This window comes from Leptonychotes weddellii, chromosome 15 (assembly GCF_054177405.1).
Source record: "Leptonychotes weddellii isolate Sample4059 chromosome 15, ASM5417740v2, whole genome shotgun sequence".
Classification (NCBI taxonomy): domain Eukaryota; kingdom Metazoa; phylum Chordata; class Mammalia; order Carnivora; family Phocidae; genus Leptonychotes; species Leptonychotes weddellii.
The window spans coordinates 46,751,517-46,771,241 of record NC_138383.1 but is presented as its reverse complement, the minus strand read 5'-3'; the positions used below and the strand labels follow the sequence as shown (position 1 = coordinate 46,771,241).

Sequence of the window (19,725 nt, the reverse complement as noted above, 5' to 3'; positions counted from 1 at the left end):
TCTGTCGATGGACATCTTGGCTCTTTCCACAGTTTGGCTATTGTGGACATTGCTGCTATAAACATCGGGGTGCACGTACCCTTTCAGATCCCTACTTTTGTATCTTTGGGGTAAATACCCAGTAGTGCAATTGCTGGATCATATGGTAGCTCTATTTTCAACTTTTTGAGGAACCTCCATACTGTTTTCCAGAGTGGCTGCACCAGCTTGCATTCCCACCAACAGTGTAGGAGGGTTCCCCTTTCTCCGGGATTGCTGGCACTATTAACCAAGGTTTTCAAGCAGGTAAATCAGGGCTCTTGCTCCAAATTGCTCCTTTACTGATCGTTTCTCCATGCCTAAATGTTAGCTGGCATTTGCTGAATTGGCCGACCCAGCTGGAGAGACCAGAAGGACTCACTGGCGCAAGTGGACCCAGCACGGGGCAGTGAGATGAACATAAGCAGCGGTCCCGTGAGCAAAAGGACACGCAGACTCGGGTCACGCGCCCCAGATTTAAATTTCTCTTCCATCACGTCCCAGTCCTAGAATCCGTCCGAGCCTCAGTTCCTGGCTAAGTATCGGGGCGGTACCACCTGCCAACGTCACGCAGGGTTTGAGTGGGTGTCATGGCAGATCAGGCAGGCGAGCGTGTGTAGAACCTGGTTAGTGCGGCACAGAGGTGAGGGGGTGTCTCAGAGATGAAGATGGTGAAGACACAGATGGGGGCTCCTGAGGACCCCTGAAGTTTCCTGGCCTGAATGCTCACAAACGACTGTTTTCCCTGCTCCGATTTGCTGCCCAGTTAATTTACTCTCCCCTGCTCGCCACGCATCCACAAAAACCAAGGAATCCATGTGCCAAAGGGAGCGGCGAACCGAGGCCATGATCCAGGCAATTCAGGCAAAAAGCATGTTTTTGTTAGACATATCCTGATAGGGCAGCAAATGTGGTGCTGGGGCAGGGGAGGTTGGGAGGAGAAGGACGATTAGCAAGATTCTTCAAGTTTTTTTTTTTAATTTTAATTTTAATTTTGATTTTATTCATTTATTTTTATTTATTTATTTATTTATTTATTTATTTATTTTATTATATTAAGTAAACTTTATGCCCAACATACGACCCTGAGATCAAGAGTCACATGCTCCACCAGCTGAGTCAGCCAGGCGCCCCAATTCTTCAGGTTCTTAAATGAGACGCTTGTGGGGGGCCGAGGGTGTCGGGTGGGGTTGGTCATTGGCTCGGAAACCCCCTCTGTCCTCGCTTGCCTGGCTCTGTCTTGCCCTCTCTGCCCCTTCCCAGTCTGAGCCCTCCCCCTCCCGGCCTCACTTTCCCTTTTGTTCCCTCCACCTACTTGTCCCTGCCCGGTTCTGACCCCTTGTCTGTGTCCCCTTCTCTCGTGTCCAGTCTCTGCCTCCCCCTCTGCCTCCCCCCTGCCTCTCTGTGGCTCTGAGTCCCTGCCTTACTCCCTCCACCTGTCTGCTCTCCTTCCTTCTGCCCCCCTCTCGGACCTGGAAGTGGCTGCCCACTCTCCCGTCCCACAAGCCCCGCCTCCTTGTTCCTTAGTGACCGATTTTCTTTCCCGTGGTTGGAAAATAGCTCAGGCCCTAACCCATTTCCTGGGGCGCATCCAGATTAATTAGGTGAGACTGGGATGGCACGTTTCAGAATTAGAATAATATTTATCAAGCACCCTGGGGAGAAGGGGATGGAAGATGGAGAGGAGCAGAGGAACGGGAACAAGGAAGGGAGGTCACGAGCTGAGGGGCTGAGGGAACGGGGTGTGAGGGGGGCTGCCAGAGGGCACCGCTCCTAAGGACACCGCCTGGAAATTAGGGCCACCTCTCCCCTTGCCAGAAGGTGGGGGGACCGGGAGCGTGTCCCTGGATACCATGCTCTTTATTAGGACCACACAGGGCAGGGGCCTACCCTTAGAGAGCCTGCCTCTTCGGGAATACCTTTGCTAGTTGCATCCCTCCCCTTTGGCCGTGCTGCCCAGCTCAGCCCAGCCAAGCGGGCATCTGGAAAGGATACAGTGCAAGTCACCCTCTTCACGAGGAGACGGCCTAGCTGTACCCCAGGTAGAACTCCTTCTCCAGTCGCAAGCCAGACCCAAGCACACCGCTCTGCACCGAGCCTGATGGTCTTCAGAAAAGTATCTTTCCTCCACCCCTGAGTCCTCAGAGCCCGCGTCCTGCAGGGCTTCTCAGGGGCTGGGAGTCAAGAGCCCCCCCATCCTTCGAGAGGGGAGCTCCATTCGAAAATCTCATCTCTGCTGCATCCTCCTTGGCTGATGAGCCCCGGGGCAAATCTCCTCGGAAACTGCCACGGACACTGTCAGTGTGGACCAAAGCGGGGGATAGGAGCTGAAAGCCCTACAAAGGTGGGGCCGTGGCTGACCTTCACTCCTTCCTATGTTTATGTAACGTGGCCGGGCACGATACAGCGAAGGCCCCGACAGACAGGCCCACTGCTTGGGGACCTTCCTTTCGGCATCTCTGGCCCAGCCCCGTGTCTGATGCCAGTATGGGCTGCTCAGTAGATATCTGTGGAGCTGGACTGCATTGAGCCTTAATCAAAGACTGGCTTTCCCTCGTGCCACACAGAGGTAGCTCAGGATTTCTTAACCTCGCCACTGTTGACATTTTGGGCCAGATCATTCTTTATTGTGGGGGCTGGCCTGTTCAGCAGCACCCTTGGCCTCTGCTCACCAGAAGCCAACAGCACTCCCCTCCCCAGGCGTGACTGCCAAAAATGTCTCTGGACGTTGCCAACTGCTGTCCCCCCTTGGGGGTGGGGCGCAGAATCACCATGGAGAAGCACCCATGGAGACGGTCTTGGCCTCCCCGAAGCAGTGGACTTAACCACAAGACCCCATCCCCCTTCACAGTCATCAGAGGGGTAGGAGTCTCTATAAAAACTTGAGAGGCAAGAGACAGAAAGAAAATTAATATATACTTTTTTTTTTGTAGTAGCAGCTTTATTGAAATGTAATGCACCTGCCATAAAATTCATCCTTATGTTTTCGAGTGTACAATTTGGTGCTTTCTCTACATTCCCCAAGTTGTCTAGCTATCCTTTGAGAACATGTTCATCTCCCCCAGAAAAAACCCCATACCTATTAGCATTCACTCCCCACTTTCCCCTCCCCCAGTCCCCAGTCAACGGAAATCTACTTTCCGTCTCTACGGATCTGCCTAATCTGGACATTTTCTGTAAATAGAATCCCATAACACGTGGTCTTTGGTGACTGGCTTCTTTCACTGAGCATGATGTTTTCAAGGCATTTATTAGTATATCGTTGCTTTTTCAGGCTGAATAAGGGGCGCCTGGGTGGCTCAGTCTGTGAAGCATCTGCCTTTGGCTCAGGTCATGATCCCGGGGTCCTGGGATCGAGTCCTGCATTGGGTTCCCTGCTCAGTGGGGAGTCTGCTCCTCCTTTTCACCCCTATTCGTGCTTGCGCTCTCTCTCTCTCAAATAAATAAATAAAATCTAAAAAAAAAAAAAAAAAAGGGAGAGTGAAAAAACCATTGTGTGAGTATTCCACATTTTGTTTATCCACTCATCAGTCGATGGACATCTGGGCTCTTCCCACCTTCTGGTGATTATTGGTGATGCTGCTAGGAACCTTCATAGACAGGTGTTGTGTAGACATGAGTTTTTATTTCTCTTGGGTCTCTACCTAGGAGTAGAATTGCTGGTCTGTAGGGTGACTGTATGTTTAACCTTTTGAGGGACTGCCCAACTCTTTACCAAAAGGCCTGCACCATTTTACCTTCCCAGCAGTAGTGAATGAAGACTCCCATTTCTCCACAGGCTTGCCAACACTTGGTATTATCCGACTTCTTGGTGATAGCTCTTTGAGTAGGTGTGAACGGATGTCTCATCGTGGTTTTGATTTCCATTTCCACGATGACTAATGATGCTGAGCTGCTTTTCATGTGCACCTTCTTTGGAGAAATGTCTTTTCTATCCTTCGCCCATTTTTATTTTTTTTTATTTTTATTTTTTTAATTTTATTTATTTATTTGAGAGAGAGAGAATGAGAGACAGAGAGCACGAGAGGGAAGAGGGCAGAGGGAGAAGCAGACCCCCCGCTGAGCAGGGAGCCCGATGTGGGACTCGATCCCGGGACTCCAGGATCATGACCTGAGCCGAAGGCAGTCGCTTAACCAACTGAGCCACCCAGGCGCCCCTTCGTCCATTTTTAAATTGGGTTGTTTGTTGACTTTTATTGTTGAGTTGTGAGAGTTCTTTATGTATTCTGAATATAAGTCGCCTCTCAGACACACGATTTACAAATATTTTCTCCCATTCTTCATGGTTGCGTTGCATTTTCTGGATGATATCCTGGGATGCAGACAAGTTTTTAATTTTGCCAGAGTCCAGGATTTCTACTTTTTTCTTTGCTTGCTCGTGATTCTGGTGTCATATATATATTAAACCACTGTGAAACCTGAGGTCACAAAGATGTACTTCTATACTTTCTTCGAAGAGTTTACAGTTTCAGCTCTGATAATTAGCTCTGTGATGCACTTTGAGTGAATTTTTGCATCTGGTGTGAATGAAGGGTCCAACTTCATTCTTTTGCATGTGGCTATCCACTTGTCCCAGCACCATTTGAAACTGCTCTTTCCCCGTTGAGTGATCTTGGAACCCTTGTTGAAAATCAATTGACCATAGACGTATGAGTTTATTTCTGGGCTCTCAGTTCTATTCCATTGGCCTATATTTCTGTTATAACTTTCAAGCTCCCTGTTTCCTTACCATGGGAACATGGTAGGAAAGTGTCTTTGATAACCAGAGGAACGAAGGAAATCAAGATAGCTTGCGTGGATTTGTGGTGACAAATACAGAAAATATTTATAACATTTTGGAATTAGAAGGGATCTAATTGGAAGGGTCATGTTTGTTTAAGCCCTTTGTCTTGCTGATGGGGGAGAAAAGATCAGATTTCCATCTTAGAGGTTAGCAGAGCTGCCCAAAGTCGAACAGCTCATTTGGGATTAGGACCCAAATCTCTCAACCTTTCAGGGCGGTGCGTGCTTCTCATTCCCACACCCTGAATCTCAGGTCCCTGACCCGGACCCCGGGTCTGCCTGAACCTCCTTCGCCAACCTCGGGAGCTCCTGTGTTCTCCCTCACTGCTTGGTCCACCCCAGTGTCTGTTCCTCCCTTTTCAGCCGGAGAGACGAGAATGCCAGCCAGGGGAAAGCGTTTGGAACATCTGAAATTGCTATATAAATGCCAGTAAATGATAAGATTGCCAGGTTGATGCTCTTCTCCTCGGTTGGTTCAGCATGTCAGAGTCAGCGTAATGGAAGGCAACAATTCACTCTCAGACACGCTTTTAGACTGCGAGGGGGCAGGGTGCCGGGCGCCGGAGTCCCAGTGTGAATGAAGCGGGGGGAGGGGTGGGCCAGGCTGGTGGGGGGGGCGGGGAGGCCTGGGGGCATGGCACCTTGCCCACATCTTAGGGACGCCCCAAGTAGATGGAAGAGTCCCTGCCTAGCTTGTACAAAACAGGGGTGCACTCAGAACTTGGGACCTGGCCCTACGGTGGCCTTCCTTCTCTGGGTGGCGGGGTCTCTTGTAGCTTGTCCACACTCGCCTTCGCCACCTCCGACCATCCCTGCCTGTCTCTGTCCTTTCCACGAACGGTGGTCACACACTCACAGGTCACACAGCATCCCCCACCGAGCGAGTCCTGTTTGAAACCCTTGCTTCAGTTTATTAACTCAGAAACCACGTACTGATTTCGCCCAAACTGTGAGCCCTTAGGTGGTGGGAACTGTGTCCTGTTTACCTTTGGCTCTGCGGTGACGCATGCACACTGGGTCCTCAGTAAATGCACGTTTGGTGGTTGAAGGGACGTGTTGAGTGAATACAAGTAGCTCAGAGTTGGGGTAGCTGGGTCTCTTGCAGGGGGGCGTGGCGCTCCCGCCGCAGCAGCATCTCCATGCATCCCTGTTTCTTCCTCTCCATGTTTGTGCATTTTGTCGCCTCCTCTAAGCTCCAGCTGTGGTCACGGTCCGCACCGTCCATGTGGTCGGGTGTTTACCTTGTTGTCTGTATGCCCTGTCTTTGCAGTTACATCACACCTTTCATTCATTCTTTGTTTTGTTTTTATTTATTTATTTATTTATTTATTTATTTATTTATTTATTTGAGAGAGAGAGAGAGTGAGCACAAGGTAGGGGGAGGGACAGAAGCAGACTCCCCGCTGAGCAGGGAGCCCCATGCGGGGCTCGATCCCGGGACCCTGGGATCATGACCTGAGCCGAAGGCAGACGCTTCACCGACTGAGCCACCCAGGCAGAGAGCTGGGTCCCCAGTATACAGTACGTGCTACCCGGTGGGTGTTTCTCAAAGGGGCGATTGTGCCCATGTTACGAGTAACCTGCTGCTGGAATCGAGGCTACAGATGTCCTGCGGGGGTGTCCTGCTGGCTGGCTCTGCACGCATCTGCCAAGCATAGGGGGGTGTTTGGGTAGCCAGTATTTTGAAAGGGCTCAGGTGACATACATTGAAGACAGAAACCATAATCACTGCCCTTTAATGCCTGTACCCCCAGGCATGGCATCCTCTACCCTGCATCCTCCCCCACCCCCCACCCCAGGACCAGTACCCAATGTAGCTGTGGCGCCTGAGAGCAAAATACCGTGTGTGCGTCTCCTCCGTAGCTCTGTCCATCAAAGGGCCCACGGAAGTAAGCCAGCTCCCTCTGTGGTTGTGTCCACCTGCTCAGTGAATCTCACCGTGTGATCTCCTCCTTGTTTAGGGCTCTGGCCGACATCTTAAGACAACAGGGACCAATCCCCATAGCACACTGTGAAAGAGAAACTATCTCGGCTATCAATACCTCTCCCAAAGAGAACACACCGGTCAGATCGTCCTCCAAGAACCACTACACCCCCGTGCGCACGGCCAAGCCGACTCCAGGTAAGTGAGCGCTGATCGCCTTGCCTTGCGTCTTTGCTGGGGTGGGGGTGGGGGCGTTGGTGCGAGGTGTTGGTGATGCTTCACTCCAGTGGGGCAGGTGGTGCTCCACGGTGCTGGGGGAAGACTCTACTGGGCAGGCCGGGGAGTGTGGACGAGCCTGGGGACCGTCTCCTGGGGAGGGCCATTGGCTGTCCTGGCTGGAGGATAGCGGACGATTCAGGGCATGCGTGACTGAGTCAGTGGTTGGCGTACTCTCTTACCTGATAGGAGGCTTGTGGCGGGCGTGGTGGAGTGTGGTCCCCCACTTGCCCACTGGATGGGATGGTTTAGGTTGCCCAGGACGCCAGATACGTAATGAGAAATTGCCATAGTCAGTCCCAACTGTTGGAATGTACTTCCTGAGAGTAGGGATTATGTCTGTATTATAGGGTGACCTTGTCCTGTGCTCTGTAGATTCCCCCAAATACATGATGAGTTGCCATGTTCTAGCAGTCATCACGATAACCCCACAAAGGAAATGAAGCAGGGTGTATTTTTCTTGCCGTATGGATCAATAAATGAAGCTCAGTGAAATTTAGCGACTTGGGCAAGATCACTGAGATGTTAATGGTCATAAAAACATCAGCGATACAGTAATATAACTCCCATTTATTTGGGTCTTGCTCTGCGTCAAGTGATATGCTGAGCATTTTACATGTATTTCCTTACTTATCCTTCACAGCAATCTTAAAAGGGCTTATATTGTCCCCATTTCATAAGAGGAACAGGAAAGTTCAGCAATTTTTCCCAAGGACACATGGGGAGGAGGAAAGCCAGGCTCCAGACCCAGACATAGAGGTTGCAACAGTCAGGACTCAAAAATCCTAACATCCTAAACCAGTTGGGGACATGAACCCAAAGGGTCTGAGTGGATAGTCTCCTTCCAAGTGCAACTTGGATCTGAAAGCTTGACATCCGTCACCCTAACGCCTTTTGGAGGATGGGGCTGTAGGGGTCTGAACTTTACCTGCTGGAAGGATGCGCGGTCAGTTGCTTGGTGCCAGGAGGTATGGCCCAAATTCAAAAGTGTAGTGAACATGCTGCCAAGATCAGATTTCTTTTCCATTCATTCTTGAACTTGCTTCAATTTATTAAATCAGAAACCACGTACTTGCCTTTCAGGTAATCTGCTGAAACCTTTTGAGGATCTGATAGAAGGGAAGGACATTCATCTTCAAAAATATGTACCTCGACATAAACACGTGTATCCATCCAACATTTTTAATATGATAGAAGGGGATTCGCGAACCCTTCCAGAGTTAGAAATCCCTGATTTAAAAGTAAAGACGAGAGGTCTAAGATGCACTTTTAGCCTTACTATTATAGATGCTTAAGATGTAAGCAATGGAAGGAGTCTTGGCAAAAACACCCAGACCGTGAGTCATCTATCTAGCTGCACATCAGGATCACCTAGGAGCTCTTGAAAATGCTGATGCCTAGGCCCTACACATTAACCCGAATTTCCAGGAATGCTGCTGGCATCATGGCTTGTGAAAACCTTCCCAAGGTGATTCTAACCCTCAGACAAGGTGAAGAACCATTGGTCCAGATGGATTCCTCATTTTATGAGTAAAGACCCTATAAGCTATGCTGGTGGTTCTCAAACTTGGCTGCACGTTGGAATCACCCCGGGGGAGCTTTCAGAATGAGGGATACCTGAGTCTCGCACCCAGAGAGTGTGATTTAATGGATGCGGGAGTGTGGCCCGAGCATGAGGCGGGGAGGTGGGTGCTGAAACCTTCCCAGCTGATTCCATTGTGGAGCAAAGTTTGAGGATCGCCGGGTGGTGGAAAATGGCCTAAAGGTACCATTCTAACCAATCCTTATTTTCGTCGATGGCTGTTTAATCCAACCTTGGTGTTATGATTAAGGTTGAGGAGGGTATTTTTGTTTTCCTAAAGACTCATGGTTTGAAGTCAGGCTTCCCTGGAACCTCATCTGCGATCTTGGAACTTCAGGTCACCCTGGTGTCCAGTGCGCCCCTGGGAGTTTACCCCGACCCAACTCTGCTCTGATTTCCTCTGTCTCATTCACCAGCCTGCTTGCTCCCAGCTGCTGAATCCAGGCTGATTAAGTGGACAGTCCCGAATGGCTCTTAAATACATTTCTGGGCAGGAAGCTTTATCATTTATTCTGGTCTTGGTGTATATCCTCTCTCGGTAATCCGAGAAGGAAAACTTACAGTTCCGTGATTCACTTCCATGCTTGTTTGGAGAAATCCCACCCTGTATTTCTCCATCGGGGACTCTTCACTTTGTCTTTCGAGAGGGGCCTGGTTTCCCTGGTCCAGAGAGTGCTCTCAGTAGCAGTGACACTTAAATTTAAAAGCAATTTCATAACCCTCAGACTCCTACAGCCTCTCCTGGGCTCAACGGCTTTTCCATGCAGCTGCTGATATCCTTTGGCACAAAATGTTGCAATTGGAGCAGAAGTTTCAACAGAACTTTCCCTAGGTGTCCAAAGGGGATATTCATTGTGATTTTTGTCACCCCTCGAATCAACGAACCACTGGTCGGAAGGGTATGGTGGCAGAAATACCGGGAGGCATCACAGAATGAGTCGTTCTGCTACTCAAAGTGAGGTCCGTGGACCGCCTGCATCAGCATTCCCAGGGGGTTCGTGAGAGATGCGGTGTCTCAGGCTCCAGCTCACCCTGCCGAAGGAGAGCCTGCATTTTTAAAAAAAGATTTTATTTATTTATTTGAGAGAGAGAAAGAGCACAGAGGGAGAGTGAGAGGGAGAAGCAGGTCCCCGCAGAGCAGGGGGCCCGACCAGGACCCTGGGACCATGACCTGAGCCCAAGGCAGACGCTTCACCGACTGAACCACACAGGCACCCGAGAACCTGCATTTTAGTGAAATCACTTAGCAAGGGAAGTTAGAGAAGCGTTGGAGAAGCCTGGGCTTTGAAGTACAATCCCCTGTCTGTTTTCTGGCCCTGTGACTTACTCCGTATATGACCTTGGCAGGCCGCTTGGTCTGAGTATCCTTGTCTGCCCTTGAGGCTAATAGTATCTGCTTCCCCGAGTTGTTTTACGGATATAATGAGTTAAACCGACTAGAAGACTTAAAACTGGTCCTGACGCATAGCACATGCTCCCTGTGAGCTGTGACCGGACTACAGAAGTATATCCACGGCTCACGGCAAGTTAGTTAAAAAAAAAAAAAAGAGGGAAAACCAAAGGCATTGGTATTCTTAGACAAGGCAGGGTCGGCGGGGTTGTGTCCGAGATGAAAGCCCCTGGACCCAGGCGTTCCTGTGCTTGGCCCTCACCCACAGGGCATCTTCTGAGGGCGAAAGTGGTTTGTTGGGTTTTGTAGGGCTCCATCCAGTTTTTGGATGCCCAAAGTACATGCCTGGTTAGATTAGGAAATGGGGTGAGTCCTGTCTTAATAATAATAATACAGAGAGAACACGAGTAGCAAAAGTACCATTTGTTGAGCACCTACTCTGCGCTGGGTCCTCTGTTAAACACTTTATTTAAATTTTTATTTTATTTTATTTTATTTTAAATATTTCATTTTTAAGTAATCTCTACACCCAGTGTGGGGCTCGAACTTAAACCTCAGAGATCAAGACTCGCGTGCTCTACCGACCGAGCCAACCGGGCGCCCCTAGGGTTTGATTTTAATTCCAGGAGACACTTTATTATACAGATGGACCCTGTAAGTTTTCTTAGGTATAGGAGCTCCTATCCCCATGTTAGAAAATTCCTCTTTCCTTCTGGAAGAGCCTTTTAGCTAACGCTTCCAGAAGTCCCTTCTCTACTTTAAAGGGAGATGCGTGATGGACAGTGTGGTCCATGCACCAGCTGTCACTGCATCCCCACGGGAATTGGTTAGCAATGCAGAACCTTGGGCCCTTTCCCAGAAGTACTGAGTCAGAATCTGCTCTTTAACATGATCTTCAGATGATGCATAAGCTCATTCAGGTGGAAGAAGCTCCCTTTAGCGTAGGGAGCCTCAGCCCTGGCTGCACAATGGACTCGTGTACACAGTTCTGAAACTACTCATGCTTGGCCCTCACCCCCAAAGATTCTGCATTAATTGGTCAGGAGTGGTACCTGGACATTGGTATTTTTCAAGAGCTTCCCATGTGGTCGGTTCTCATGTTCAGCAAACTTTGAGAACCGGAGCTGAGAGGGAGACTGGCAAGTGAGGGAAACATCTTGAGGGCTGTGGAGCGTGAGTGCACCTCAAGACCCAGCAGCTCGAGCCCGGCTGGCCCAGGTTAGCGGGCTGCAGAGACATGTCCTCCCCACAGTAGGCGGGGCAGAAGGAGTGGAGGACGCAGGTGCGCCGAGGGGGAGGGACCAGTCTGCAGCTCTGACGGGGTCACTGTGCAGCAGTGGGGATGAGCAGAAATACCAGAATGGATCAGAGAGTCGGGTAGAGCCAGGCATCGGGAAATGCACCAGGATCTGGAGCTGCAAGTCCCTAGAGGCTTGTAGGGGGTGGGGTGGGGGGGTGGGCTTGCTTGGTCTTCAAGGGTGGGTAAGAATGGAGACTTAGCATCTGCCTGGCCTGACTCAGCCCTAAAGAGCCTGGCCGGGGGCCACTGGGGGACAGCGGGGTACCTGTCCCTCCCAGTAGCAGGTGACACCACGTGTTGGGGGTCCAAACTTTTGATACCCAGCTCCCCCCGTTATCAAGAGTGGCCTCAGCTGGAGGAAATAAATATTTATGTCCCGGCCACACACCACTGTGAGTTGTATAAATGAGCAATCAGTCATCCTGCCTCTTGTCAAAGCTGTGTGTTATAATGGCAGACGAAGGGAGCCAAGGGACGTGACTGTTTAAGCTTTGTGGAGACTGGGAATGAAGCATGGGCAGCTGACAGAGGGGCGCTTTGTCACAGCTCCGCGTGGCCGGGCCCCTCGCTGCTCCTGCCACCTTCCGTGTCTCTTGCTGGAATCCAGACCCTGTCCCTCCTCATGTCCAGTCCATGCCTGCCTTGGGGTCTTTCCCTCTTTTGATTTTTGGCCGGAAACTTTCCGTCGCCAGATCTCGGTGCCGCGAAATCGATGCTCTGATGGCACTGCCTTGCCTACCTCCTCGTCTGCACCGGTCCCCTGCCTTACTTTCTTCCGAACACGTATGCTGTCTAACTCACATCGTGCACCTGTTGGCTCTTTGGTTCACTGTCTTTGCCGCTATCAGAATGTAAGCTCCGCAAAGCAGGGGTTTTATCTTTGCCTTCACTGTAGTGTCTCTGGACCAGGGGCGTTGCCTGGAAGATCACGGGTTCTCAGTGACTATGCAGGGAATGAATGAATGAATGATGACACGGCTCCTTCCTAGGATGGACGTAGGGGCCAGCACGCAGGTATTGGTTACGCAGCTGCATGCTACAGAGCTCCCGCAAAGGCTGCGTGTCCCTTCTGTGGCCCTCTGTGTAACATCAGTGGGGAGTCGGCCACTTGGACAGCCTGGCAGTCTGGCCATCCGGCGTTAGGCTGAGCTGGAGGCCCTGGTTCCCAGTGCCCAGGCTTTTCACCAGCCCCCCTACCCCCCACCCCTGGCTCTCTCCTCCTGTCTGGGGCTGACCCAGCTCCACGGCACAGTGTGGCCAGAGGCTGGAAGCTTCCCCTCCCTGCCTCCCTGCCTCCCTGCCTCCCTGGTTGGGCACAGAGAGGCCCTGACCCAGGGGGCCCCCACCCTTCTGCCCACTGACCCGAGAAAGACTCCTATGCAGAGGTCTTGGAAGCTCAGGCAGATCAGAGTCCCCATTTGCAAGGATCGGTTTGGGGCTGTGGGCTATACACCTGAACTCTGAGAAACTTCGGGTCAACCTCAGCCCCTCGAGGGAAGTGGGATTCTTCTTTGTTTCATCCCCAGGGAGACAGGAATGTCTTGTTCTAGAAGGGGTTGACATGATGGCCACAGATGACGTTGGAGCTCTCGGGACGGTGAGATCAGCTGACCCAGAGTGTTGGAGTTGGAGCTGGGCAGACCTGGGTGTGACTCCTCCCTACCCACTCACAGGCTCTAGGACCCTGGCTTGCGTCCTGCGTCTGTGAAGTGGGGTAACGGGCACCCTCCTTAGAGCAGAGGGCCGTTGACGTGTTGAATGGAATAGTCTGTGTATTTCAAGGGCACTGGCGTGGCTCTGACCTTATGCTCAGGGGCCACCTTCATTTCAATCATCATTGTGACTGTCCTCGCTATCACCAGCCATACCTTCTCCGTGTTCCTCTGCCTCTTCTTTTCTCCTTCTCCCTGGTAACTGCTAGGCTTTCCTCTGTCCCTGCTCCTTTTCATGGCTCCCCTGATTGCATTGATCCATCTCTCACCTCGTGGGTCTTCAGCAGTGACCGCATCTCAGCGGTTCTGTTAAAACAGGCACTAACTCAGCCCACCATGGGCCTGCCATTTCCTTCTGAGGATCTCCCTGGCCATTCCCTGCCACTGGTCTCTGTACTCTGGTCTTCCCAAATAGTTTACACGAAGCTTATCACGTCCCCGATGTTGTCCTGGGTCCTGGGGGTCCACGAATGGAGCCCTGTTGGTTCCCCACAGTTGACAAGCATGGAGACAAGCATGGCGCCATCCTTACAAGGACAACAGGGTGTGGGTGTAGAGAGGGGAGCGGGAAACCCAGGATCCCACAGAGGCTGGCATGCTTGAGTGGGTCTTGCAGGATGCCTAGGAGTTACACAGGCCAGAAAGCGTGGGCAGTGTGCTGTGCAAACTAGTGCAGCCCGTCTTCCAGAATCATCAAGGGTGGGAAATAAAATCTGCAAGGAACATTCTGTGAGAAGGATGCTCTCAGGGGCTTGGCCCCGTGTGGGTGTGAGGCCCCTCCACGTTGGCAAAGCTCCGTGGGTTCTTAGGGTCAGCTTTTCATGCTTTGCTGTTTGTTGCTTCCCTTGGGTTCAGGCAGGCAGCGACTCCCTATGTTGACTTCGGCATATCCACCCCCCTTTCTTAGCCAAAGGCTTTCATCTGGACTGAGCACACAGACGGCCAAGCCTAGTAAGCTCGCGTGGCAAGGAAGAGTCACCTTTCTCTTTGGGGGGATCTGCGTCTTACTCAGTCTTTTACATCGGTTTTGGTGGGTCCGATATTTTCCTTTCTTGCTTTCCTCCGGTGTGTGGGCGACATTGCAGCTGAGTGATTTCTGGGCAACGAGACCTCTGCATAGTCTATCTCAGAGCCATTCCCCATTCGCATTCTTGTTTTCATTCCATTTCCCAGGACACTGGATCCTTTCTGCGAAATTCCACCACTTAAAAGTCATCCGTGCCTTCAGACAAGGGTTAAAGGCCATTGGGGTGGTGGTTAAAGGCACAGACTACGGAGCCAGACTGGGGTGAATCTAGACTGCCTCAGTTTCCCCGTCTGTGAAATGGGGCTGATGATAGCATCTCCTTCCTAAGACGGTTGTGGGATTAAAGCAGTTTGAATGGATAGCAGTTGGAGCAGCATCGGATAGAGGGAAACACTGTTTTCAGTCCGCAGGGGCTCCTGTGTTGGTCACTTGGCCACCTGTGACTGTTGAGTGCTCAGAATTGAAACTGAAATAGAAAAATGTTTCAGAGCCTCCCAAATTTCAAATGGTTTTTTTTCTGGCAAAGAGCCTAAAATAGCTCCGTAATTTTTTATGTTGAGTGCATGTTGAAATGGTAGTATTTTGCATGTATTGGATTAAGTAGAATCTATTATACAATTAATTTCACTTGTTTCTTTTTATTTTTTTAACGTGGCTACCAGAAAATGGAAAAATCACACTGATCCAAATGTTAGTGGCATCGAGAGTCTACTTGAGTTCAAGTTTCATTCACGAAAAAGACAAACTCTTTGTACATCTTATACTGTATTGGCGGAGACAGGAAGTATACCATAAATAACTTCAGGGCATGATGCTCAGACAGGATCAGACAGGTGATGTGTTCGAGGAACACTGGGGAGAGGGAGTCACTTTTTTAGAAAGATTTTATTTATTTATTTGTTTATTTAGAGCACACATGAGCCAGGGGGAAGGGCAGAGGGAGAGAAAGAATCCCAAGCAGAATCCCCGCTGAGCAGAGAGCCCGACGTGGGGCTTGAACTCATGGCCCTGAGATCATGACCTGAGCTGAAACCAAGAGTCAGGCGCTCAGCCAGATGAGCCACCCAGGCGCCCCGGAGGGAATTACTTTTGATAGTGTGGTCCTAAGCTGGTGGCATTTGATCTGGTAACTGACTGAAGAGCAGGAGCCGGCCACGGAGAGATCTGGAGGAAGAACATTCCAGGTAGAGGGCATAGCAAGTGCAAAGGCCCTGAGGCAGGTGCAGACCTGGTGTGTTTAAAGCACAGAAATCAGACACGGGTTTCGAGTGTGGCAGGGGTAGACGTGGGCCGGCCACGCAGGGTGTTAGAGGCCATGGTAAGGAGTGTGGATTTTTTGCAAGCATGATCTGATCTCTGTTTTAATACAATGATTCTGGTTGCCGCATCGTGGGAATGGGCTCTGTTGAGAAGCAGGAAAACAATGAGCATTTTTAATAGTGAGATGAGTTGATGAGAGAACTTTCTCGGACTTTCTTCTCCACGGGAAGAGGTATAAAGGAGCAGGGTGATGCAGGATGATGGCCCGTGGGTTTCCGAATCAGACAAATGAAGCTCCAGATCCCACCCAAGCTTGGACGAGCCCATAGACCTTTGTCCAGGGTTCTCCAAGAGGGGTTGGCCAACTTTTTCTGCAAAGGGCCAGATCGTAAGTGCTTTAGGTTCTGCAGCCGGAAATCCTCTGTGGCATCTGTTCAGGTCCACCAGTGTGGTGTGGAAGTAGCCATAGTAATATGTCAATGATGGGCTCGGCTGTGTGCCCATAAACCATTATTTACAATAACAGGCAGTGGGCAGGATTTGGCCTGGGGGCTGTCGTTTGTCAACACTCGCTCTCCACCTTGCTCTGAAAGCCACGTCCGCCTTCCATGTGGCACGTGAACAGGGACGTGTCCGGCACCAGGAGGCTGTGGGCGAGCCTGTGGCCAGCCAGAGCCCTGAGCCCGTTCAGGCTTCCCATGCATGCTCCACTCTGTGCTCTGTCTGGAATATTCTCTCTTTGTCTGCTCTCCCCCAGCCTTGCCTCCCCCCGCTTACCTCCCAGGTGTCAGCTGAGCTCCCACCAACACAGGGATGCCCTGTGTGCCTGATGCCCCCGCACCCCGGGCTCCCTGTCATTGCAGAGCGTTGGGACTGGGCGGAGTGTTGACTCCAGTTCAGAGCGGAGCTCTGCCTCCTCCCTGGCTGTAGGCCCTTGACCGATTTACTGTTGACACTGTTCGGGGGTCAAAAACCAGAGCAAATTGCTGGTCACTCTGGAAACAGCTGTTTTTAGGCTGCATTGAAAGAACCTCGAATCTGGATCCAGGGTGGATCCAGAGACAGGCCTGTTCTTCCCGTGGCTCGTGTGGGGACACCTGCTGTCCCGTGTCCTGTTGGAGACACCCGTGCCCAGCCTGTGCCCGGAGAGTAACGCGGAGCTTTGTAAAATGCTTTCTGGGCACTGACTTATGTAAATCCTGTAGCAGCCTGACAAAGCAGTCACGATGATCATGCCCACCTTGTCGAGAAGGCTCAGGGGCTCCAGAATCCTGTTCAAGGTCACACGGCCTGGAGGGGGCTGGTCTGGGCTCTGAGTGCAGGCAGTCTGACCCCGGAGCCCAGGCCCTAATGTCAGACTGGCCATAGGTACAGACCAGAGGTACAGACGGAGAAGGGGACATGGGGGGCCCCTTGCAGCTGCTTGAAACCTGTCCTGTGACCAGGGAGGTCGATGTCGGCTCCTGCTTTTCACTGTGCCCAGACTTGGGGTTTGTGGAAGATGCTAGAAGAGGCCACTGGTTGCTCAGCCTAAGGGCGCCTGTTTTCATGATGTGAGCCTCTCAGCTTCAAGACAGAGGCCACCTGGCCAGTGCTGAGCCACTCAACCCAGGATGCACTTAAGTAGGGCTGGGGGAGCCTCTGGGCGTTTTTAGCTTCAGGAGAGGCTCGCCCAGCAACTTGTAAGGTTCTTCCTTTCTGAGAATATACTAGGAGCGGTCGCCAGCGTCTATGGAGGGCTGACTGGGCTCAGAGCCTCCTCCCGTGGGTCCTGTCCCTTCACCCCTGCTGGAGGCTGCAGGGGCAGGGTGTGGACCTGGCTCACTCTGTCCTACCCGGAGCTCACTTAGCGGCTACAATGCTTTGTCTTTTTCTTGGGATTCTGTGACCCCTGGGGTCAGAGCTCAGGCGAGCTCAGCAACTGAATCACTGTCCCGTTCATTCTTGAATTCTTGTGCAAGCCTTGTCACAGAGGGGAAGTTCATTCCCACCGCAGGATTTAATGCCATTCAGAAAGTGAGTCCCAAGCCCCTGTATTCTGATACTGAGGGTGGTGGGGAATGGCACTTCCCGGCCCAGGATTGCCTTAAGAAGGGGTGTGCCTGGGAGCAGAGCCTTCCAGAAGCCAGAGGAGCTGTCCTCGTCTGGGTTAGGCGGGCTGTGCCCGAGGTGCCCTGCCCATTCCGAGGGCCCCACCTTGCGTGGGAACCGCAGGGGCTTGGCCACCTTGGCCAGAATGGACCCCCCACCCGCACCCTTGCTGCCAGGGAAGCAGCCAGAGTGGAGGGCGGACAGAGCCTGCTCTCACCATATGGCTGGGGGAGAAGGGAGAGTCACTGAGCTGGCCCACTAATTACCTACCGTGCCCAGGAAGCAGAAGGATTTAGAATGTGTGCTGGCTGTTACCAAAATGAGGTGCAGGGGAGAGGGAGAGCCAAGGCGCTGTGGACAGGGTTAGAATTCACAATTACCTTGGTGAGTTGGCAAAACGGAGGGACCAACCCAGCACGCACGGTTCAGCAAGGACAAGAGCAAGAGGGCGCTGGACAGGGAAGGCAAATTGCCGCAGGCCTCGGGGGAGGGTGGCCACAGGTCCTCGGCCCTCAAGTTGGGAAAGATGAGGGCTCCCAGGGTGAGGGGAGCCCAGCCTCCACCCGAGTGGGTGGTAGGGGTATTTTTCTGTAGGGGGCTCCACGCCCATCACCTACTGAGTACAGGATAGTGGGGGGACCAAAGATGGAGGAGGGGACATTGAGCCGTCTGCATCTAGATGTTAGGCACCCGCTATGCACTGAGCGCTCCGTTAGGTCCTGTGGAAGCGAGATGAGGAGTAAGACACAGTCCTGGCCTCAGGGACTTAAATCCAGGAGCAGAAAGACAAGACTGTACAGTAAAAAGATAATTCCGGTGCACCACCAGAATTACAAGCCACATGCTCAGGAGGTTCAGACGGAGGCTGCTCTGGTCAGGGAGAGCGTCACCTAGGGCCTTGAAGGGTGAGTGGATTAATGGGCGAGGAGGGTAGAGGGGTAGCTTTTGGCTGGTCAACTAGGGCCAGAGCCTACAGGGCAGGGATGCTTAAGGAACCAGTGGTCTGCAAAGGTGAGTGATGACCCGTTCCTTTGGAAAGGTTTTGTCGTGGCTTTTTTATAAACAGAGAGTCATGATGAAAGAACCAGGGAAAAGGCCAGAAGGAACTAAAACTCTGTGTCCTATTGGAGAAGGCTGCTCTGAGCCGGGGACTTTTTTTTTTTCCTTCTTTAAACATAAGGGCTGTGTCCCCGAGGGGCAGGAGCTGTGTGGGTAGGAGTGGGGTGCCTGGAGTGGAGGTACCATATGGCTCCCCCATTAGTTGGGCTAATGATGGGGGATAGGGTTGGGGCAAAGCTGGATCCTGCAAGGGGGCTTGGAGAGGAGGCTTTGAGGGTCTGTAAGGCGAGAAGTGCACAGAGGAGGAGGCGTGAGGACCACAGACCATGAGCAGCACCTTGAGAAAAAGGAGAAGGGGAGGTCAGAGTGGGACTCAGGAGACTCTGATCCCTTCGTTCATGTAGGGATGGTTTTGATCCTTTAGTGGGAACCAGGCACCGAGGCTCTGGGAGTGAACCAAAGAAAGTGCCTAGTCTCAGGGCACTTACATTCAGTTATAGGAGGCAGGAAATAAACCCATAAACATGCAACATAAAATCGGGTCGTGATAAGAGCTTCAAAGGGAAATAGAGCAGGGAAGTAGAAAGTGGTGGGAAGTGGTAGGAAAAAGCCTGATTTGAAGAAGGGACCTAGATGACTGGTCATTATACTGAAGCAGAGTCCCAAATGGCTGAGAGAATGATCCACGTGTGACTGTGTGCAGAGGGGAGATTGTGCCAGAAGTGTTGGGGAACGAGGGGAGTAGAGTGGCTAGTGTGGAGAGAGCCAGGGTAGAGACACGGTAGTGGATGAAGTCAAAGACGTGGGGCGTTGTGGGCCACGGTGGAGTCTTGGGCTTCATTCTGGGTGTGATGGGAGCCCTTGTGGGGGTCGCAGCAGCGGAGTGATAAGCTCTGACTCATGTCTGAACGTCATCCCTCTGACTGCTATGTTGAGAATAGACCCTGGAAGGGCAAACATGGAGGAAAGGAGATGCGGGAGGAGGGGATGAGACAGAGGCTTCGACTGGGCTGGGATGATGGTGATGGAGGATGTGAGAAAGATTCACATTCAGTGTTCATTTATTCTTAACTTCTCGTTTGGAAGAGTTTTAAAAGCCAGTGGAAACTTTTGAAATGATTAAACGATACAGTGAATACCTATATGGCCTTCACCAGCAGTTAACATTTGCCTCCCTCTGTCTCTCTTCTCCTCCTCTTCCTCTTCCTTCTGTCACCATCACCATCATCACCATCATCATTGTCACTGTCATTATCACCATTCTCATTACTGTCGCCATATCTTCATCACCATCATCATCATCA

At 51.6% G+C, this 19,725-nt stretch overlaps 1 protein-coding gene across 2 annotated transcripts in view; it reads left to right on the top strand.

Moving 5' to 3' along the window:
- Positions 1 to 19,725, top strand: part of SHISA6 (shisa family member 6) — a 254,371-nt gene that overhangs the window by 16,405 nt on the left and 218,241 nt on the right. For both annotated transcript variants that reach the window (XM_081804162.1, XM_081804161.1), the window contains exon 2: positions 6,762 to 6,922. In XM_081804162.1, coding sequence (XP_081660288.1) covers positions 6,762 to 6,922 — 161 coding nt within the window. The remainder of the gene's footprint in view (positions 1 to 6,761; positions 6,923 to 19,725) is intronic.